The sequence below is a fragment of the Zootoca vivipara genome, chromosome 3, assembly GCF_963506605.1.
Source record: "Zootoca vivipara chromosome 3, rZooViv1.1, whole genome shotgun sequence".
NCBI classification, from domain to species: Eukaryota; Metazoa; Chordata; class Lepidosauria; order Squamata; family Lacertidae; genus Zootoca; species Zootoca vivipara.
Genome location: NC_083278.1, coordinates 78,782,531 through 78,805,430, shown reverse-complemented (window position 1 = coordinate 78,805,430; position 22,900 = coordinate 78,782,531). Strand labels below are relative to the sequence as shown.

At 40.5% G+C, this 22,900-nt stretch overlaps 2 protein-coding genes across 2 annotated transcripts; one reads left to right on the top strand and one right to left on the bottom strand.

Annotated features, from left to right (window-relative positions):
• Window positions 1-1,262: 1,262 nt before the first annotated feature.
• Window positions 1,263-5,620, top strand: CEBPZOS (CEBPZ opposite strand). Its single transcript, XM_035108301.2, has 5 exons — window positions 1,263-1,402; window positions 3,332-3,457; window positions 4,911-4,955; window positions 5,146-5,230; window positions 5,317-5,620. Exons 2-4 carry the CDS (start codon window positions 3,352-3,354, stop codon window positions 5,226-5,228), a joined length of 234 nt encoding a protein of 77 aa, XP_034964192.1. The 5' UTR covers window positions 1,263-1,402; window positions 3,332-3,351; the 3' UTR covers window positions 5,229-5,230; window positions 5,317-5,620.
• Window positions 5,224-22,686, bottom strand: CEBPZ (CCAAT enhancer binding protein zeta). Its single transcript, XM_035110521.2, has 16 exons — window positions 22,551-22,686; window positions 20,246-21,783; window positions 19,061-19,292; window positions 18,712-18,877; window positions 17,846-17,934; window positions 16,519-16,572; window positions 15,894-15,996; window positions 15,732-15,800; window positions 13,431-13,497; window positions 11,941-12,041; window positions 11,489-11,549; window positions 9,511-9,698; window positions 8,679-8,762; window positions 7,619-7,680; window positions 7,453-7,534; window positions 5,224-5,417 (listed from the first exon to the last, which is right to left on the bottom strand). Exons 1-16 carry the CDS (start codon window positions 22,665-22,667, stop codon window positions 5,278-5,280), a joined length of 3,153 nt encoding a protein of 1,050 aa, XP_034966412.2. The 5' UTR covers window positions 22,668-22,686; the 3' UTR covers window positions 5,224-5,277.
• Window positions 22,687-22,900: the final 214 nt, after the last annotated feature.

Sequence of the window (22,900 nt, the reverse complement as noted above, 5' to 3'; positions counted from 1 at the left end):
TGTCGAGTTTCTCACACCATGGTCACTAGGATCCCCATGTGTTCCACTTCACACAAAGGCAGTCGTCTATTTCAAGGGCTGTCCAGTTAAAGAAGAGAGAATGGAGGCCTTTCCAGGTCATGTGGCCAGCATGACTAAACCGCTTCTGGTGCAACAGAATACTGTTACAAGTGCCAGAGTGCATGGAAACGCCGTGTGTGTGTGTGTGTGTGTGTAAATCTTTTTTGGTGGTATTTTCACTTTTAGAATATAGGAAGCTGCTTTAGACCAAGTCATAACATTGGCCCATTTATCTCAGTATCTTCCTACGCTAACTGACCTTTCCCAGCTCTCCCAGAATATGTTGGGGATTGAAGCTGGGACTTTCTGCGTGCAAATCAAGTGCTCGCCAACAGAGCAGAGGGAGGATGGCCACACTTACGATCAGGGCCTTTGAAATGCTCTCAATTTTACCTTCCAATACTATAGAGCAAAAATTCTCTGTAGCTGTCTTTAATGCTTTAACTGTGCCATGTACCATGCAATTATTTTCTAATGGTTCGTTGGTTCCACCTCATGATACTTCTCTATTATATCCATTCTACTTGTTGACTGGAATTGTGTTATTTTGATGGGTACCTTGAAACGTAAAAGAAGATTTTAAAATAAAAGCAAACAAGCTCTCTTCTACATAATGTTTTAATCGGCCTCGATCTAGTTAGTTAGTTGCTGCTAACTTTAGCTGGGGGTTGCAAGTGACTTTACAGCCCAATTTTTCCTACACACGTGCAGAAGATCGCAGTAGCAGACCAACTGCTTGACACACAGAAGATCTCAGGTTCAATTCCTGGTATCTCTGGGAAGGGCTACGAATATGCTCTACGTGGGCCATAGCTGCCAAGTTTTCCCTTTTCTCACGAGGAAGCCTATTCAGCATAAGGGAATTTCCCTTAAAAAAGGGGGATAACTGGGCAGCTATGACGTGGGCCAAAAGTCTGACTCCGCATAAGGCAGCTGCCGACGTTCCTATGTTCGGCTGCGGCGACAAATTCTACACTCCAGATTGAAGCCGCTGGTAGCAAGGAAGGCTGTCCCTTCCTATGCGAATGGGCAAGACACAGCTGCGTTACACTGCCACCTACAGCCAGCACAGTGACACGACCAGTCCCAACAGGACCGTCAGAGGGAGCACAGCGCAAACTCTCCAGCACCGGCGAGAAGGAACGAAGGCTGAGCACATGCGCGAAAGGAAGATGCCGCGCGCCCATGCGCATGCGTGCCTCGGCACTTCCCCTCCGGAAGTGGATGTCGACTACGCGCGGGCGGACGCGGTGCTGGGAGCCGCCTCGGGCCGGGCGCCTTTGCGTTTGTTACTGGCGGTAAAGCGCCGCTCTCACATTTGGAGTGGAGCAGAGACGCCGAGGTACGGCTGCAGCCTTTGTGTCATAACCTGAGCAGCGAAAGTGACTCTTTCGTCCTCTAAGGGGAAGAAACAAAAAAAGGAGGAAACCCTTCTGTTCCTGGCTCGTCTGCTCTACGGGGGGGGGGGGGTTTGAAGTCACGTGGCCAGCCGAGGGTAGGCCGATAGCAGTTTCATGGGGAGGAGGAGAGGTGCTTCTTGTCCGGCCTTCGGCTGCCTAGACTGGCCCATTGGCTGGGCGGCTGGTAGCCTCCCCTGCCTGCACAGAGGAGCTGGAGGAGCTCAGCTTTAAAAATCCAGTTGCTCAGGTGACTTATGTATGGGAAATTGCACAGGTTGTGCTTCTAGTTGACCCCCTGCAGTTCTGTCTAACTAACTATATATAGTTACAGGTAGGTAGCCGTGTTGGTCTGAGTCAAAACAAAATAAAAAAATTCCTTAGTAGCACCTTAAAGACCAACTTAAGTTTTTGCCTATACCAAAATAAAAAACTTAGTTGGTCTTTAAGGTGCTACTGAAGGAATTTAACTATACTGTATATACAAATTTATATAAAAATTGTGTGTGTGTGTGTGTGTGTGTAATTGCACAGGATAAAGTAAGATGTGAAAAGGGGGGGAATAAATAACACCCATATACAATACCAAACAAAACCCACAGAAAAAACGTTGCAAGATTTTTAAATGATATCATTTACAAGATCCTTAAATAATGCAGCCCTCTATGCAATTAGCAGTGCCTTCTAGGTAGTGGCACCCACGCTGTGGAACGTCCTCCCATCAGATATCAAGGAATTAAACAACTATTAGACTTTTAGGAGACATCTGAAGCAGCCCTGTTTAGGGAAGTTTTCAATGTTTGATGTTTTATCCTGTTTTTAATATTCTTTTGGGAGCCACCCAGAGTGGCTGGGGAAACCCAGCCAGATGCACAGGGTACAAATAATTTATTATTATTCTGCAACAAAACAGACATGTTTTCACCATTTGTGTCAAACTGCACATAGGATGGTATACCATTTGCAGCACATAAATTCATTCCGTGTGGGAAATCAAGGCTGCAGCCCTATCACCATTTACCAGGGAGTAAGCCCCATTTGAATTCATGGTTAGGATCACACTGCTAAGCTACCATCCCACTTAGCCCTCTGAAGTGTGGCTACAGTTTGTTTCCCTGTACACTGGGGTGGAAACGTGCTTAATTTGAGCTCTTGGCTCAAGCTGCAAAGCGTCTACCATGTTTCTCATATTATAAGACACGTCTTATATTTATTTTTTCCTCAAAACAACACACTATGGCTTATTTTCAAGTGATGTTTTATTTTGTTCCTCCTCCTCCTGCCGCGGCCAGCATTGCTGCTGCGCCTATCACTATGTCTTATTTTCGGGGTATGGCTTATATTCCTTGAATGCTTAAAAATCCTGCTATGGCTTATTTTATGGGTATGTCTTAAAATATGAGAAACAGGGTATTGAATATTGTATTTGTCTTCAAGTTGGATAAATTGAAAGTGTCATCTGTTCTGAATAACTGGTTCACCTATGCACACCATCCCTTTATTCTACAGTCAATCCATGATAAACATGTATGATAAACATGTATGTGGATCAACCATACATTACCTCATCAGTAGTGTCTGAGGTCATGTACGGAATCCTCAGCAGACATGAACCTTACTGTCAGAGGGTCGTTGTGGCTACTCTAGAGTAACTGCCGGAGTCCAGTTTGTCTTCAAAGAAGTTTATGGTGCTATTTATTTACAGCGTAGAGACAACTTAAAACATGACCTCTCATCCTGAATCAGAATCCGGCAATGGCGTACGTCTGTTCCTACGCCAGCAAAGTAGTCTGGGCACCCCACTGTGTTGCAGTGCTCTCCTTATTTCCTGTTTTAATGTCATTAATGAAATGTTTGTCCCCCTCTGTTACTAGAACTTGGAACTAGCTGTGCCATGAATCCCGAGCTTGCAAGGAAGATTTTCAAAGGAGTTATATTTGTGGAAATTATCGGAGTTACTAGTGCATATGCACTATATGCTAAAATGGATAATAATCAAGGTAACAAACTATATGTCTCATTATTTTTTCAAATAACTGTCAATCCACAGAGCATTTTGACAAGAGAATTTGCAGTCACAAGAATATTAGTGCTATTTACACATAAAAGTAGGGTGTACATTGAAATCTAGTTCATTTCTTAAGTGGAGGACTAAGCAGAGTAGCATACTGTATTTCCATTTGCAAAATTTAGAGAACACTAGGAATTTCAGAATTTGTATTATAATCAACATAATTACACACCCTTTCTGAACTCAGTCATTTACATTCATTCTGTCTACTGAGCAACTATATCCATTGCCTATTAGGATGTTTTCCTTGAAGGTGACATTCTCTAATGTTACTGCAAAACTCCTGATACAGCAGTTAAGCTGTTTGTTGGAACAGCTCTTCAGTTTTTGGAATTATTTAAACTACAGTACAGTGGGTCTCAGGATCTAGCCTGTTTAGGTTGTAAAGTAGCATACTACCAGTCACCAGCAGTTTTTCACAGGCATTGCCTCTGAACAGGAAACATCTATTTGCATAGGGGTCATGGGGCTGCACACACAAACCCTGCCTATGCCAGGTATGCACATTCAACACTTTTCTAGGTTCATTTGCACAGACACATGTACTTGCAATCAAGGAAGAATGTGTAGAAGCTTCCCTGCTTATCATGGATAGGCCTGGTGCTGATTCGGCACTGCTGCTATGTGCAGGTCTTTGTTCCCAACCTAGATATTTCATGTTCAGGCATCCTATTTTCATTTCTGTGTACTGACTAACTTAAGAATAGGGCTCCTTTGGGTAGAGTTGTATGTTCATGTAACGGAAAAAAGCTTCCTCCACGCTTTATCTGCAGTGAGCATTACATTGGTATCTGGGTAGGAAATGCTCAGGATAGACAAGGAGAATTTGAGTTACTATTGTAATGGAACTCTGTGGCACACCTTTAAAAAAAACAACCACCGCCTGTTCTCCCTTAAACTGAGATAGACCATGACAAGTCCCAATATGCCACTCTTAAAGTGAAAGGTAGGGCACATTCTGGATATGAGAGCAGCCAAAGGGCAAGGCACTGCCCTCCCTGTGGATCTCATTACAAACAATGAGAACTTTATACATCCCCCTGTGATGTTTTAGACAGTGATGCAATGTGTTAAAAGATTAATTTGTGCTATCTTAGACTTCCTACCAGAGATTTCAAAGTATACATGAGCCTGATAGCCTTCCCTTTTTCAACTTTTGTGACCAATGTGACAAGTTCTGCAAGTCTTCAACTGGAAATATGGCCTGAGGAGGCTAAGCAACCAAGTTGCTGCATTACCTGTAACATTACCACAGGTATTTATGACCAAAAAAACCTAGGAAATGTAGCCACCATGTAATAAAATGTACACTACTTAATTTTTGTGACTGAAATCTTGTGCACTGTACTGTTGTTACAAACTTAACATTTTTATTTTCTCAGATTTCAGACAAAAAATGCATAGGAGATACCCATCTATCCTAGAAGGTACGTGATCATTAATGTTGGTGTAATTCTTCTTCCCCAGCACTAAAATAAGAAATAAAAAATTCCAGTGCAGATAAGGAAATCCTACTACAATTTTATCAGAAAGATATATTCAATCAAAATTAGATCTTCAAAAGTCAATCTTTATTCAGTTGTGCAAAAGATAAAAGACTCTCTTCTATTTTCATAGTTTATTACAAGTGTAATGAATACGCTGGTTTTCACGGAAAAAGGGAGAAAGATCATAAAGCATGGTTAATCAACAAAAGCTAAATGTAAGTAAAAATAATTTTTTAAATGTTTACATTAAATATCTTCATATTTATTTTTTTATCTTTTTACTTTTGTGTTTGTTTTTCAGCATTTTGTGTCTAAACTTCTTTTTCTGCTTGATGATGCTCTTCACATCCTTATTGTGAATCCACCTGTTACGTTCTTCCTCCCACCTGAGCTGTTTGACATCTAATGAAGGAAGACAGAGAGCACATAGATAAGTTCGGAGTGACTACATCCTGGGAAAATCTGGCATTAAGTTTTATGGATGCAAAGAATACTGCCTGAGTCAAAGAGATTCATGGCTGACAAACATTCTGCCATGTTTTATCCTAAAAAACACAAAATGCTTTATGTACAAATAAATACAAAGTTTCCCTCCTCACTTTCAACAGTTGCATCTTGTCTCAAACAGCTTACATTTTTCAAACTTAAATGTAATTTGGGCCAATAAGGAATGAATTCTATCAAGTTGAAGATTCAGTGCTAATCATCATATACTTTTCTACAAATGCAAACTTAAGGGTTTTTTTAACGTTATTAGCAAGAACCCAAAATCCAGCAACATATCGTATATTCTGGTGTATAAGACGACTGGGCGTGTAAGACGACCCCCCAACTTTTCCAGTTAAAATATAGAGTTTGGGATATACTCGCCGTATCACAAATACGACCCAGCGTATAAGACGACCCCCGACTTTTAAGAAGATTTTCCTGGGTTAAAAGGTAGTCTTATACGCAGGAATATACAGTACCATGTGGAACTGGAATTTCAATAAATGAATTGCCTTTGGTAAATTTCATCCATTGTACCATTGGCATATTAAGTTGATCATAGTCATTGTCTAATGCTTCCAAAGAAGCATGTTTTTGGGTATATTAAAGCACATGATGGAATCCTTGCATAAAAGGGATGGAGCAAAATATTTGTTTCACACACACACACACACCAAAATCTTAGGTACTGCATAACCAAGCAATTTATTTCAAATTCCATTTAACATACTTCGTATGAATGCCCACTTAAGATAGAATGCTGAAAAGTCTGTTCAAAAAGGTTACCTAGAATAGGCATTTAAGGAGGTTTGGTTACTGTGCTGCCAGCTCAATCAATACTTTGTGTGTTGGGCAACATAGCAGTTAGCAGCTCACTTCCATTTTTGGATGTTCCAATAATATCTTAAGTACCAATTGTTATCCACTTTGTCTACAAGTAACAAACTCAGCCCTACTGGATGTATAAATGCTTCATTAATCTGCTTGAAAATGCTGCATAAAACATTACAGTTATACCTCATGTTACGTCCGCTGTGGGTTGCGGCTTTTCAAGTTACGGACACACCGAACCCGGAAGTCCCAGAACGGGTTGCGACAGGGGTCCCTTTACCTTTTACAGGCATAATGAACCTGTTGTAATTTCTTAGGTGTAGAATGCTTTTCAGGTGTTTAAAAACGGTGTTTTAGACTACAGGACTAAAACAATAATAATCCCAGATGGGCGGGGTATAAATAATAAATTATTATTATTAATCTGCACAAAATTAAGTTCACAGTGGGAGGTAGTAATTGGGGAAAGGGGAATTGACAAAATTCTGGAGATGACCATGCTGCTCTCTTTTTGAGAAAGCTGCAAGAGAGCAGCTGGAGATATTACACAAAGGTCTAATTCTACTTTAGTATATAACTAACTGTTCAAAGTCCATCAAGAGTTAGTTCTCTCTTGTTCTGTAAGGTTCAAATGCCAGTTTCTAGACATTCTTTAAATAATGGAATACACTGGAATTGGGTTATCCATGTAATTTTTGGATATGGGAGGATATAAGTGGAATCTTAAGCCCTTTCCAGGAATCCAGAAGGATCCCGTGAGGCTCAAAGTGGGAAGGCTTTGCGTGCTCCAGATGCATCCCCTCCACCCCAACCACCTTCCCAAGTTGAACATGAAGGTCTGAAGAGGGATTCTAAATGCATTGGAGTGAATCAACTTCCTCTTGAGCAGGAATCCTTAAAAGGAACTTAGAAGCACCCTTCAGAACACACTTAGAAGCTCTTTTCAGACTTTCCTGCTCAACACAGGTGGGGACATGAAGTGTGCAGTGCACACAGGGGTGGCACTGGGGAAGAGAAGGTACAATTGGGAGAAATAGGATAGAAATCAAATAAATATGCTCCTCCCTTTGTTTCACGTGAGCATTTGGAAGGCCTGAGCATATGAAAAGTCACTTACTTGCATTATCTTTGTTAGCCATTGCATTCATCCCAATACTATCAAACTTGGACCCAATGTTTTCATCCAGCAAGGAACCAAACTGCAAAAGAAAGATGATGATTAGTACTTTGATAACCAGCAGACCAAACACATTTTTTAAAAAAGAAAAAATGGTGGCACCTACTTCTTCTGCAGTAGCAAGGATGCCAGTGTCTCTTAGTTTTCTTTTCTTCTTTTCTTTTGACCCTTTAAAACATTAATATGCAATTATTTATTCCACATGAAGAACATGGGTGGGGGGTTGGGTGGGGAATGGATTTGAGCAGGAAATGGGAAGAGACTCCCAGGAAGCACTTTTCAGCCTCTTCCATGCTATCTTCAACAAGGTGCTAAATTTCAAAACTCCATCCTTTTAAAAACATTTTCTCAATGTTTTATAAACAATGATCTCTAACTTTTTTGACAGCACTGTCCCTGTACCAAATAGTCTACCACTTACTATTCCTCTAGGTAAAGAAATGGATTTAAAGTACCTTAGCAGTTTTACATGCTAGCTCTTTAAGAGCTTGGGCAAATATCATCTAACCGTTGCATTGTTCAAATCAAGTTCTAAACCAGTTATCCTGTCATCTCTGATAAGACCAGGTGTACAACTGAAAGAAAACTATCCTGCTGAAAACGAATCCTTTCCATCTGGTTTTCTGTGTCTGATACGAAAATCAAATAATTATTTATTGACGAAGAATAAGTGCACTTTCTATACAGTATCACACTTTTTATCACAACCACATCTTGTCTCCCCCATAACAACTACACACTGCTCTGATTTTCTTAATACCTTGCCTCTCCTTCCTCAAACTGGACGTGCACATTTTCGGACACTAACCAAAACAGAATTTTAAACGTCAATGTGATTAGGTGAGTAAATTCTGTCTCTTGGATCATTTTCCTTTAATGGGTCTATTAATGACCAGTGCAGTCCTATAAAAATATATGCACAAGTAAATACCACTGAGTTCAGTGGGGTGTACTTCCAGTAAAGGGGATATAGGATTGAAGCTCAAGTGCCTTATATCTAGCCAGCACAGCTAATACAGACCCCTGGCCCTCTCAGAAACTCTTCACAATTCTGAGTGGAAAGACAGCAAACTAGTGACTTGAGTCACATTTCTAGTAGAGAGGCATTCTGACACCCAAGGCTGCCTTGTTTTTCTTTATCAAATATTAAGAGGACTTTATTTTACCTTTCATCAATCCAGCAAAATCCATTTCTTTTTTTCTTTTGCCTTTCTTATTGGCAGGCTTGACATGCTCCTCTTTATTGTCATCTATCAAAAAGGAAAGCTATTAAAACTTTTACTCGGACTACATCATAAAACGGATGATTTGTCAATATGAAAACACTTTCAGCTTTCATGAAGAGAAAGTAACTGCCTGCCTGAAACATTGTGGTTATCTCACTTCCTACATACAGACTCCACAAAACGGCTACTCCTAGTCAGCTCATGTTTCTACAGTGTGTTTCTGAATACTGTATTGAAAATGCAATAGGACGGCACAGTTTATTCAACCATGCTCATTGCACATAAGAATACTACAGCTTGGTCCAATTACTGTCATTTTAGTTTAGTCAACAGTGTTAATGTGACCAATGTTAACATGAAATTAGGCTCTAGAGCAGTGTTTCCTAAACTTGGATCTCCAGTTGTTTTTGGACTACAATTCCCATCATCCTTGACCACTGGCCTTACTAGCTAGGGATGATGGGAGCCATAGTCCAAAAACAGCTGGAGACTCAAGTTTGGGAAACACTGCTCTACAGGATGCAAGAGTAGATGCAACACTTATTTTTGATGATCCGTTATCAGCCTTGGCACATGCACCCTTCGTATCTGTCCACCACAACACCTAACTTATGTGGTCTTCTGCTCCAGCGAAATCACATAAATTATCTGATGGAACACTAAGGCAAACAAGTAGGTTTAAAAATAGCTAGCTACCTATGGCATTTAAAATCTGTGTTTTAAAAAAGCGAGCAATTTAATAATTTGGCAGTAAGTGCATTTGTGTTTTTACCTGGAGCTTTATCATCATCTGAGACATCCATAAAAGTCCCTCCATCTTCATCAAGATCTTCTCTAAAGTCTTCATCCATACTACCCAGAGACACTTCCTCATCATCAAGATCATCAAAATCCTCCTCCGAATCGTCCAATGCTGCCTCATCACTTTGGCTTTTCTTTTTTCCTTTGCTTTTTATATTACTAGAATTTGATTTAAAAATACAATTTTAAAAGCTTTTTAAAAATCCACCTATCTAACTTAACTTTCTCATAATGCTTAGGAAGATCACAAACAGCAAACAAGACAGAGTTTAGTCTATAAACAAAACACTCAAATTTTGTTAAACTAATGCACATACCATAACTAAACAGGTTTTGGTGGTTTCTATCCATAGAATAATCCCACTTCATCTCCTTTCCTTGTGTGCCCCAGAATAGATTTAGGTGGATTTTACAGGGGGTGGGTGGGTAAGTTCCATTAGGGAAGCAAATGACATTGTGCAAACAAAACAATACCACTGGATACAGCACAGAATGTTAGCAGCTTTACAAAATACTAGACCATTACTTGATCAATTCTCTCTTGACCTGTAAAACTGCCTGCTCTAGGAATAGCAAATTGCAAAGCTGGTTTATGGGGTTTTACTGGATGAATGCCCATAGAGTCACTCCAAAATTATCAGGCACATAACACGAGTATTTCCACAATAAATGAGTTCATAAAGTATTCTACAGATATTTTCACAATGCTAAATAACAAGGGAAATGTTAAATGAAATCTGCTATAAACTCCTTATATAATATACCAAGATCCTAGCATATCAGTATTCCACCCAAAAGCCTGCTTTATTGTAATACTAACATTTCAGAGTGTATGAAATTTAAGGCAGTGGGAACACCAACACACAATGAGCGTGTGAAAATCACTTTGCCGGCTTTCTGAGCCAGCAAGAGGGAAGTGCTGTGTGCTGCCAAACTGTTAAGCTAAGAGGGAGTGGAAACGTCGTAGGGGGAAGGAACCCAAAGTGATCCATCTGTGGAAAAACTAATCTCTGAAGCCGAATGTGGTTAAGCTTTTCTTCGAGATGCCTTCATTTAAGAGTAAACTATTTCAATCCGTGTTTACATATAAAGCAGCACACTGAATCGCCCAGAAGATATATCATGCCATTGGCTCTGCAATTCTAAACCCCATTGTTTTCAGTACTGCCTATTCCCACTTGGTGTGTATCGGGTTGCAGCTTTCATCACTCTAAACTACTACCTGATTGCAAGTAACAGATAGATTACACCAGCCTCCTAATACATGCCTACGGATGAAAAAGGAATATTAATGGGAGTGGAACCTACAAGATAAGTTAGCTCAGGCCCATTCAGCAGCAGGGTTTCCATCTCTCCTATATATATATAAAGATGTGTATTTGCCAGGTGGCAGAGTGAATGTAGCTATATTGATCCACAGCATACTTAATAGTATGGAGGATGAACCTGCAGCCCAACAGATGCATTTGGACTACAACTCCCATCATCCTCAACCAATGGCCATGCTAAGTACAATGACACCTGGCGGCCAAAAGTTACTGGGTAGGCCAGTGTAGAATATAAGGCAGAATACAAATCCTTTCCAAGGAAAAGGGAAGAAGGTGCCCTAATCTTCACAACTGTCTGCACCCCTAGGAGTCACAGCTCAGGTTCTCAAATCACCTCCTCCCCAAAACTAGATCATGACTAAGGAGATCAAGCGAGATGAAGTCTGGCTGTTCCTTTTACACAGAAATTGCATCAACTTCCTTGTAATTTGGTTGATTCATAATTACAGAAGAATGTAGCCATATTTCAGGAGGGAAGGGAGATTCTGAATACATTTGAGGCTGAATACATTTGAGAAGAGCCTTGTGACATAATGCACATACACAATACACTCAGTTTACTCAATTTGCTTTATCCAGTCAGAAACTCTATTTATTCCCTTTAAAAAAAAAAAAACTTACTCAGCAAAATTAAGGTCCTCATTGACAAGTGTATCAAAATAACTATCATGTTCAAATGAATCTGAAAGAAAGAAGGTGGCAAAATTAAAACATTTTGATTTGGTATTTAAGACAAATTGTTTCAAAGTGCAACTTGTTATAATTTGCAATGTGCCCTATATTCTTGCATGAAGCAACTGTCGCCTAACAACCCACCAAGACCAAATAGAGGAGCAGATACCAGATGAGCAACCAGGCAACACTGTAGTGTAAGCAGTTGTTTAGCTTGAGTTGGCTCATCTCTCCACCCACATCTTTGAACTGGAAATTCACATCAACTTGAGTTCCATCTGCTGACCAATCTTAGAAGAACTGCCAAAGGATTACTACCCATCTTCAAGGGAAGCCAAAGTCCTCTCCATCTCTTTGATTAACTATAGGCTGGTTGAGGTGAAAAATGGGACAAGTCTCACCTAAAGCTCTTTCAAACTCTTCATCATCCACATCTTCCACACTTTCATCATCTCTTGCAGGTTTCCTTTTCTCCTTCTCCAAGTCCAACTTTTTATAAAATCTGCGTATTAAAAAGAAAAAAGAAATGTTTTCACATTCATATAAAACATGGTTATTAAGACATCCTGATTTGATGAACTTATAAAATAAGGATATTTCGAGACGTTAAACTTGCCTAAGCATCAAGCAATTTCCTACTGTTTTAAAGTCAATACTTCCTATTGCAACAACCTTTCAGGGGCCAGGGGCCATTGGTGGGCAGGGCCAGAGGCAAAAGTGGGCAGAGCAATTCATGTAAATTTTATCTTTGTGCTTTAGGCTGGTTTCTACACAGACTCCCAAATCCCTCTCTATGTTCTATCCAGACAAGAAGCATTAGAATTCAAGGACACTTTCCAGCCCAACAAATACATTTGGGTTGCAAAGCAAGCCCAGTGCAGGGTGTGGCCTGGGGAACATTCTGAGGACCAGATGGAGAGGTCTAGAGGAACATGTATGGTCCCTAGGCCTGAAGTTTCCCACCCCTGTATTATAAAGACAATTGGGCTAGTACCACCCTGTAACAACAGGGTAGCAAGATGATTTATCAGAGTGTGGTGTCACAACATTCATTTGCTGGCAAAAAGAGCAAATTTGGTTCAGGGCTACTGTGGGGGCATTTCTTTCCAAACGCTAACAGAAAGTGACGCTACCACATGGCGCTTGTGGGAGGTTATATATCCTTCCCTCTCCTCCATGGTAAAACACTAGAATAAACATCTGATGCGCCATAATGTCATGAATGATAACATAAAATTGATCTGGTTTACGTTCAAACAGCTGTAATGACCTTCTCACATCTCCTACCTTACTTCGCATTTTTCCCATTTCAGCACAAAAAAGCCCATTCCTTCATACCCATTTTAACAAACAAGTCATTCCCAAAAGACGATAGAGATGGGGCTATCTATGCGCCAGACAGGCTTGGGTATAATCTGCTGTTTCCAGATTCTTATTCTGGTCATATAACACTAGATAAGCAGTTGTCTTATTTGCAAGCAGATGTAAGTACACTGCCTTCTCCAGGGCTGAAACAGAATCACCAGCAACCAACCAGTGCATCCCATAATAAATACAGGTGCTGCTGATGACCTGATGGAAGAACATGAGCCATAACAGCACAGTTATTCTGGGAAAATTCCCTGCTGTTTTGCTGAAATGTATGGAACATTCCAAGGAACTGTTGTCTAGAAATGGATGTGTTTTATTAAAAGCTTTTTTCCTCCATTTATCTTATCTAGTAAGTTGAAATATCCATTTTTCCCAGCCGTGATCCTATAAAAATGTATGGAAGTGATTTGCAGTAATACTTTCACAACAGTAGAAAGCATATCCAAGAATAAACCCTCCCCAAAGGAAACAAAATTAAGAGCAATGCACACATGGAAGTATCAATCAAAGATCTCAATACCTGTGGAAAAAGACTTCATCTACTGGGATTTTGCTTTCATCTTGGGCAAGGAATTCCTTGCTATTCACTGGAAATAAAATAATAGATAACTGATGGTTGTTTATCAAATTAACTTGCTATAAAGGTCATTCAAATGCCATGTCACACACATTTTTCCTAAGCAATGTCTTTAGGGCTGCTAGCTTCAAAACCGATCAAACCAGTGAGATCAACTAAATCTCTCTGTGCAAAATGAATACCCCTCCCTCACCCACCCAGTCTTTAAAAATTGGGGGGGGGGGTAATCCAGAGCCCAAAAGTTCAGAATGTAAAATGAATTTAACTTTTAAATTAAAAAATAACCTAATATTAAACAGAATCAGAACAAGTAAATCTATTATATAATCCAAGCTAAGTTTAATTTTTCTTGCTTAGATCACTTAGGCAGAAGAAATGTAGTTATAGGATATCATGGGAACATGGATTACAAATGGAAATTTGAGAGGTCCCACAAAACCACTATTGTACATCACATCATTACTGGTGTTTACATAACATGGATATCCTTAGCAGTAATGTTAATGAGTTAAAGCCTTAACTGTTCATCTGGATCCTACTTCTGAGAGTCTAACAATGAACTCTGTATCCAATAACATCACTCCCCCTTCCTTCTTTTTTCTTAATGTGATGTCTCTCCTTCTGAACTAGCTATCATCTTGAGGATCACAAATTGGCTAAGTTGTAGGAAGCAGAGGAGGAATAAATGGACAGTTCTCCAAACAGAGAAAGTGGATTGGTATCGGGACATGGACTTTTAATTTGTTCATAAACAATCTAGAGTTAGAAGTTACCAGTGAGGGGCCAAGTTTGCCGATGATATTAAATTGTTCAGGGTCGTTAAAACAAAACAAACAAAAAAAGAGATTGTGAAGAGCTCCAAAAGGACCTCTCCAAACTGAGTGAATGGGTAGTAAAATGGCAGATGCAATTCAATGTAAGCAAGTGTAAAGTGATGCATGTCTGGGCAAATTTCACACATATACATTTACGACTTCTGAACTGACAGTGAGTGATGGCCACCAACCCAGAAGACTTTAAAAGAATGGACAAATTCATGGAGGAGAGGGCCAAAGAAGACTACCGGCTACGATGGCTGTGCTCTACCTCTGCAGCTAGCAGCAGTAATGCTTTTGAATTCTAGTTGCTGGAAACCACAGGAGGGGAGAGGGTTTGCGAGCTTCCCACCGGTATCTGGTTGGCCACTGAGAGAACAAGATGCTTGACTAGATTGACGACTGACCTGATCCAGCAGGCTCTTCTTATAAATATAAACAAATATAAATTTGTTTACATGTTTTTACGCTGAACTAACAGGAGATGTGGGGACGCAGGTGGCGCTGTGGGTTAAACCACAGAGCCTAGGGCTTGCTGATCAGAAGGTCGGAGGTTCGAATCCCTGCAACGGGGTGAGCTCCCATTGCTCAGTCCCAGCTCCTGCCAACCTAGCAGTTCGAAAGCACGTCAAAGTGCAAGTAGATAAATAGGGACCGCTACAGCGGGAAGGTAAACGGCGTTTCCGTGTTCTGCTCTGGTTCGCCAGAAGCAACTTTGTCATGCTGGCCACATGACCTGGTAGCTGTACGCCGGCTCCCTCGGCCAATAATGTGAGATGAACACGCAACCCCAGTCGGTCACGACTGGATCTAATGGTCAGGGGTCCCTTTACCTTTACCTTAACAGGAGATGTAGTGTTAAAAAAGCAGATTATAACCTTAATTTACCCAACTGCTTGCTGAAACAGCAAACCAGGTGTGAAAGAACATGGGGGGGTCACTTACTGCCTGCTTTCCCCCAAAATAGAATGGTTTGTGCTTGCACAAACCATAGTCTTTCTGACTCACTCTTATGATACACTTATGATAAAAGGAATAAGGTTTCTGGCATCTAACAGTGAAGAGTATTAGCTACATCAAATGAACACTTGTTATTTCTTGCATCCAAATGCTAAAAAAAATGTTACTGCCCTTCTGTTTGATGCCGTGGATCACAACATTTTGGGGGGGAATATGTTTGTCAATTCCCCTTCCAAGGCCTCCCTCATCTTCTACTGAGGATGGGGGACCCTCCACAACAGCATGAGGGCTGCAGGAAGGAGGAATTAGCAAAAATTGGCCCCGCTTCCATTCCTGAATGGAATGGCAATATTGGATAAAACCCATTGTGCAAATATCTTCCACTGAAAGTGATGGATCGTACAATGCATTGTATTTATGATCAGGGTACCACTGACTATAATCTTTAGAATGAAAGCTCTTTACTTACCCGCAAGATTTCGTACATCACTCATGGACTGTTTCGTCTTTGGCTGCATTACCACACTACTGGTGTTCTCTGCATTAGAAAGTCAAGAAATCACCCCAAAAATTAATTGTTATTAACCTTAACCTATCTGCTACACCTGACAAATGTTGTTAGGGTCCATACCTTTGCCCTTAGAAGCTTTGGGATTTCTGTACACAAAACGATCCAAGAATCTCATTAGAGTGAAGTCCTGCAGAGGATCACCTGTGTATTCAATGTAATTCCCCTGAAACAAAGTTAACATTCATAGTGTCAATTTGCATCAAGAAATACATGAATGGAATTGGCAGCAGAATCACATGTGTCTGGATTCAGCAAACAAATAAGTGATGTTACTCAGACGAAGGAAAAGATGAAATAGGTTGCCTCTCTGAAACCTGGATCACACACAATCCTTTCAGTGGAGGCAAGGCAGCAGTGGCTATTCCTGCTCTGCTACATAGGATTTCAGGTGTGCCACACAACAAGTGAAGAAAGGGATGGAAAATAGGACAGGTGGGAGACAGGCAGAAACAAGACTGCCTTGTCTCCTGATTTAAATATCTGTAGCAAGGTGGAACCCCTAGCCAATCTGGTTTTCTACAGGAAAAAAATATTTGTATCAAGAATAGTTCCCCTATTTACTTGTTGCCCCCATTTCTGTCTGGAAACTACTATTCACGTGCAATCCGAATCATTAAGTACATGTGACAGGACATCCAAGAGGACAACCTAAGTAGTGAAAAAAAGAGTAAGAAATTCAACTAACCTCTAGGATAGTTTTTGCAAAGAGGGCTACAGATGGATGAAAGTGTTCTGAAAGCTGGAAAAATAAAATCAATGTTGTAATATAAAATCTTACTCCAATACAAGTTTTTGGCACCATGTTAACAGATTAAATGGAAATCTTAACTTTCACTCCAGGTCCGTCCCCCCTTATTTATTTATTATTTTCTTGCTACAAAATTGTACACACGTAAATCATAAAACATGACATGACTAACAAAAAACAGGTCACTAGAGGGATAAAATACTAAACATATTGTTTTGCAGTACGTAATAATCAGCTGATTACTGTATACCAGTAGACTTCTGTCTATTACCGTTCCAACTGCTGTTAATAAACGTGTTCCTAATTCCTTACTTCTTGACTGGTCTGTAATGTAGCTGAAGTATATAAATTACCTAAGTAGCTTTGAAGCCAGATGACAAGAGTCCATGATTCTCCATGTGGCAGTTTCTGGAACTGACTTCTCCACATATTAGATGTAGCATTAAGTGCCACTTTTATCACATTAATCTACCTCATCAGACAGGCTCTGCACTACCCTGTTTCTCCGAAAATAAGACGTAGTCATAAAATAAGCCATAGCAGGATTTTTATGCATTCAAGGAATATAAGCCATACCCTGAAAATAAGACATAGTGATAGGCGCAGCAGCAATGCCAGCCGTGGCAGGAGGAGGAAAAAATAAGACATCCCCTGAAAATAAGCCATAGTGTGTTTTTTGGAGGAAAAATAAATATAAGACAGTGGCTTATTTTCAGAGAAACACGGTAGCTCCAGCAGCAGGTGCCAATATGGAAACTCCCCATGATACGTAGGCGATCTAAATGTTTTGCAGCACTATGTTACCATCCCCTATGTTGAGAAGTAACCTCTATTGGGAGGAGGAAGAGAGAGAGAGAGCTGTAGGCTTGAGATAGCCAACGTGATGACCTCCATATGTTGTTGCACTGCAACTCCCATAATTCCTGAGCAGCGTCTGTGCTGGATGAGGCTGGTGGAAGTTATCTTAGACCTATTCCAATGTAAAGTCATAAGAGAGATGCCAGCACTAATCTTTGAACAAGGCTCCCCTCCTCTTAAAACTTGTACAATAGGTTGATTCCACACTTGGTCATACTTAGAATGGGTCTGAGACTTAACTTACACAAATGATTTAAATGAGCCTACTCTAACTCTGGATCCAACCCAATGAAATGACTCCAAACCCACTGTTAAAGGGAAACTTCTGCAAAAATAAAATAAAGTTGTCTGGAATCCCTCCCACAAAAGCCATATTGAAATTCCTGGTGTTCATGAAAAATGGTACCTTCTTTAGTTCCCAAAAACTTGTTCTATCAGCTCCACAGTATGAAGGATTTCGATGTAATGGGTCATAGCTACCCAAATTCTTGCCACCTGAAAAAGAAGACATGTTTTGTATCATCAAAGACAAACAGATCTAGATACTTAAAAGGGGAACACCTAGTAACACCACAAAAGGTACAATAAAAATCTCTGTGCCCTGCTCCAATTTCATACAACCCAGTCTGCAAAATGCATGTTGGTTTAGATAGCAGAGTGGGAAGGTAAGCCAGTTTCTTTTAGTGCAATTGCAACATCTGGTGGGATTAGTTGAAAGAAGAATACTCTCATTATTACACAGAGCTGCCAGATGTCTAGAACAGATGAGAAACCAGAGTGAACAAGAAAGCATGAGTTCTGGACTTGGACATGAGAGGAGTCATGAGAGCCCAGCCAAAGTCTCATGGCTTCAGTTCCCATTCTGTAAAATGGAAATGACAACAGCCTAACTCAAAAGATGGGTGGAGAAGTGAATGAGACATGACATTTTAAAGCACTTTTTACTTACAGAAATATAACCAAGAGGAGGTGGGGGGACACCACTTAAGTAGCGGATGTCTCGTGAAAGATGTTAATACAGCAGCAGTAACAATGGCCCATAACCCTGGCAATGTCCTATGTACTGACACTGTTCCCAAACACTTTTAGCAGATGGCCTTCCTCTGGCTCTATTCAATCCCCCCCACATAAACAAGTTGGGATAAGGAAAGTTTCCTTTGGGTAACACCCTTCAGATTAAAGTTTGCAGAATTTAATACCTTCTAATAGGACCTGAAACATTCCACTCAACATCTACCAGATGAATCTCACTCACATTTTTTCAATTTTTACCTGCTAGATTTTGGTGATGTACCCATGAAGCTCCTGAAGCTGGGTCATAAAGTTTCACAGATTCTTCTATTTTTATTATTTTTGTTTCTTCATCAACATCTACAAGTTTTTCCTCCTCTTCTTCAGCTTCTTCAAGGTCATGAAAATGTTCCTCATCATCAGATTCCTAGGAAATGAATCAGTTTTAAGATGAAACCAGTGTGGTGATCATGCAAAACTCTGATAAGTTACGTTCCAGGGATAGCCTATAAAGCCAAAATTGTGGATTGAAAGCATTTTTTTTAACTGAAGTCAACAGCTAGTTGTACATAGGGAGGGTAAGAACAACTCCATAAAACAGATATCATACCACATGATCCTGCAGCTGTACTCGTAACCCTGGTTTTACTTTCAGAAGTTCGGACACAAGGTACAAAGCTCCACAGGTGAATGGTGGCATTTGACCACAGGTGACTTGAAGCAATCGCTTTATAAAAGCTTTCACCCGCCGCAGTACTATATCAGCCTTCAAAGATTTGTAGACAAGGTTGAGAAACATAGACTGTTTGGCACACAGTGCTAATCCTGGATCCAGCAGCTTCCTGCAAAAGCGAAATAATCATTATCAGCATTAACCTCTGCTCAAAAAATCACTCATTCTTCTGAATTTGAGGTACAGACCAACATATGACAGCTGCATCATTTACTACTACTGTCGACACAAAATTATTATTATTTTACTCACCCTAGTTTAAAGTGGAACACTGATTAATGAATAATATCCCATAATTAGTCACATTTGATTAGATATGTGAAGGCATGGGGGGCCAGAAAAATGGGGGGAGAACCCATTTTATTTTATTTTTCATTCTTTTTTCCCCTTTTGTTTTTGAAAATTGGGGTAAAAGTAGGCCTTCAGATCTCTACATTTGTTTTATTTAAACATTCACAGAGCAACCTAACACTCAGATCTACTGACAATCAGGTTAGGGCAGTGGATGGGACCTTTGCTGGTGAGTCCTCCACTATGCCAGCAGAAAGGTCCATTGACATACATCTACCATTTATTTCAACTGGAGAGGCAAAGTAAGGGTTTGTAAGAAGTACAGGGGCAAAAAGAAGTGTGTTCTACTGCCACCATGGGTGGTGCAAGCCAGCAAGCCTTTGGATTATCTGCCACTTCAATCCCCACCCCACTTAAGATTGTTCTGTAAACTGAGTTCAGAGGAAGGAAAACGAAAAACTGGTACAACAGGAGGCTCTTGGCTCAACCCTGCTTCAATAAAGGATAATCAATTGGAAAATACCAATAATAACAAAAAGAACCCTCCACATTACAGATGTCTACATTGGCATGAATTGTCAAGCAAAACAGTTTACCTGTCCAATGCCAAAAACAGACAGGCAACTACTGATATGCAAAGGGGGACAAAGCAGTTCTCTTGCCATCACAATATTCACAATTTAAATTAATATAAACAATAAAAAATGATCAGCAGTAAATATTCTACAAAACGCTACTTAATAGAAACATTAAAATGTATGTGATGCTTACTTGTATAGGGCTGTGTAATATCGGTCAGATATAGTCTGGTTAGAATCCATTACTTGAAACAGCAACATCAAGGCTTGGATGCTAGTGCTGAAGTTCGCAAGGTGCAAAACCTTAAACAAAGTATTCATCTGCTCCTTTATTTTTTCATCACTAGTCTGAGCATAAGGGTAAGCTCTGTTCACCCCTGTCAAGAGAGCGCTAAGCATTTTGGACTCAACATCTTTTTTCTTGATACAAGACCGAAAAAAGCAAAAGTAGAGTGTAATGAGTTTGTTAGCCAGCTCACTCTCCTCATGACTAAGAACTATCTGGTTCAAAAAGCAGATTGCATAGTATTGTGCTTTGGGGCTAATGTTTGATCGATAGAGAAGCCTCTCCACTTCATTACACACCACTCCTTTCATGTTGGGATGCTTATGAAGCAGAGTCTCTAGGAGATAAGATGCTTTGGTGGCTATTTTGTTTAGAGGATCTCCCAGTTTGTTTACTAACTGCACAAGAAAAGCTTTCTCTTCCTCTACCTTGTTACAGAGAAGTTCATGTGCAACAGCAAGAGCACGGGTTTTTGTTGCCACCAGGGGATCATGACTCAGTGATTCTAACACTTGCACAAATTCAGCCACCCAGTGCTTCAGGTGATGCTCAAAATACCACAAGATCAGGCGCCTGTCCCTCGAGTCTCTGTTGCCACTTGAGAGCTTCTCCAGAGAGCCAAAAGGATGTTGGGAGAAAGTGTACAGCTTACGATTGTCTGGTAGAAGATGCGTCATGAGAAGCTCTTTGAAAGTATCCAAGGCCATTAAACTCTGCCTTCTACTACCTTTCTTTTTGATCAGATTCACCAGGTTCTCTATAAACTGAAGTGAGTGGACAGTAGCATCTTGGATAAGAAGGGTCATGGCAGCCATTCTGTCAGCAAGAGTCCCTGAAGATACTACAGTTTTCATCCAAGCTGATGATGATCCTTTCCATAGATTAGCCTTACTCTTGCAGAGGTCTGCCTCTTGTTGGTAAAGCTTTTCAGCCAAGGCCTTATACTTGGATACAAGGGACTGATTTTGGGGTTCAGTAGAAAATTCATTTGTATACTCCAGATCATACCATTTGCCCCCTGGTTTTATAAGAAGTATCTGCCGCTCATGAAACTGAAAAGTGTCCACTTCCTTGTCTTTTTTTGTTCCAAGCAACAAAGCACCATTGGGAACTGACTGTTTCTTATTATCTTGGGCATTACTTGACTCTGTTTTTCCTTTACTTCCTTTCACTTGGTTTTCTTTTTTTGCTACTGTAGTTCTGTTTACTTCCTTTTGGTTGACTTTCTCTTTTTCTCGTAGTTTTTGTTCTCCTTCAACTGCTGCTCCCTCTTCTTCTTCTTCTTCATCTGCTACAACCAGGAATTTACTTGAATAGCTGCTCACACCCAGTGATTTTATAAATGCTTCCAATTCACCAACCTTCAGATCATCAATGGCACCTTTTTTTCCACCATCTACAATTTCTTCGGTCTCATTCAAAGCAGCGAGCATGATATAATCTTGCTGCAATAAAACAAAGTATTAAGTTGTCTCAGCAACGTGTTCATGGATAACGTGTTCATCATTTGACAGTGCATGCATTATAAAACATCCATATTGCAAACAGGCTTATAACATACGCAGACAACATTGCCCATTACTGCTTCTAAATTACTTTGCACACCTCTGAAATATCCACCAATGTAAGGACTATCCAGTATTAAGAAATGTTCCACCTGCTCTCAAACTGCTGGGTTTTTATTTTTTGTTTTACTAAAAACCATGTACAAAAATCAAGGGGGGGGGGATCAGTGGCTGCACATAAAAAAAATTAAGGACAACAGGTTAGTCGTGACATAAGAATTTGTGGCCGCACATTTCCGTTACAATATTATCTGTTGGTCCGCATGGGGCCAGAAGGCTCTTTGTATAAAACCCAGCGAGGGAGGAAGAGGAAATGTTTAAAAATGAAAACAAAAATTGTTCGCTGCCCACATACTACCGCTATGTGTGTAACCCCTCAAGCTACACTTGCAGTGGATCTGCCATTTATTTCCACCAGTTCGAAAAGACGGCAACACGTGAGAAGCCAACATTAAACAGATCACGTCTCCTTCCAGGGCGAATAATGCCCTTTTTGGAGAAACTCCGCCTGTTAAAGCACATCCTTTCCGAGGAAAAAGGAGCCAGGCTGACCCATGGCTCTCACCCCTTTCCCACCACGTGGAAGGAAAGATGCGCAGGGACCTCCCTGGATCCCTTTCCTGGCCGCCTCAGCGTCTCTTTCTTACTTTGGTGCCCCCGAGGCGCAGCACCTCCTCCAGAGTAAAGCCGCTTCCATCATCAACCTCTCCCTCGCCATCTCTCTCGTCAGACTTCTCGAGCTCCAACTCCGACAACGCGGCCATGTCCCTCGGCCAGACCACGCATGCGTCACCCTAGCTTCCGGGTAGTAGTGATGACGACACTCAGAAGGGGAAAGGTCCTGCTAGATACATATAAAGTAATATGAACGGCGTAGATTTAGGAAACAAACAGGAAAGGGGCAGAATGAAGATCGCACCGTTTGTCTATTCTATATTGTAATAATGAGCATCGTAGTACAGGCACCGGCCCTAAGGTGAACTTCTTTGGCGCTTCG

What these genes read in the sequence shown, in the direction of transcription:
- CEBPZOS (XM_035108301.2), top strand. Translation starts at nt 3,352, where the DNA reads ATGAATCCCGAGCTTGCAAGGAAGATTTTCAAAGGAGTTATATTTGTG. An exon ending in TAAAATGGATAATAATCAAG is followed by an intron (nt 3,458 to 4,910) that starts GTAACAAACTAT and finishes TTATTTTCTCAG; the next exon opens with ATTTCAGACAAAAAATGCAT. An exon ending in ATACCCATCTATCCTAGAAG is followed by an intron (nt 4,956 to 5,145) that starts GTACGTGATCAT and finishes CTATTTTCATAG; the next exon opens with TTTATTACAAGTGTAATGAA.
- CEBPZ (XM_035110521.2), bottom strand. Translation starts at nt 22,667, where the DNA reads ATGGCCGCGTTGTCGGAGTTGGAGCTCGAGAAGTCTGACGAGAGAGAT. An exon ending in GTTTTTGGGAACTAAAGAAG is followed by an intron (nt 16,573 to 17,845) that starts GTACCATTTTTC and finishes TTATTTTTCCAG; the next exon opens with CTTTCAGAACACTTTCATCC. An exon ending in AGATGATGATAAAGCTCCAG is followed by an intron (nt 8,763 to 9,510) that starts GTAAAAACACAA and finishes CCTTTTTGATAG; the next exon opens with ATGACAATAAAGAGGAGCAT.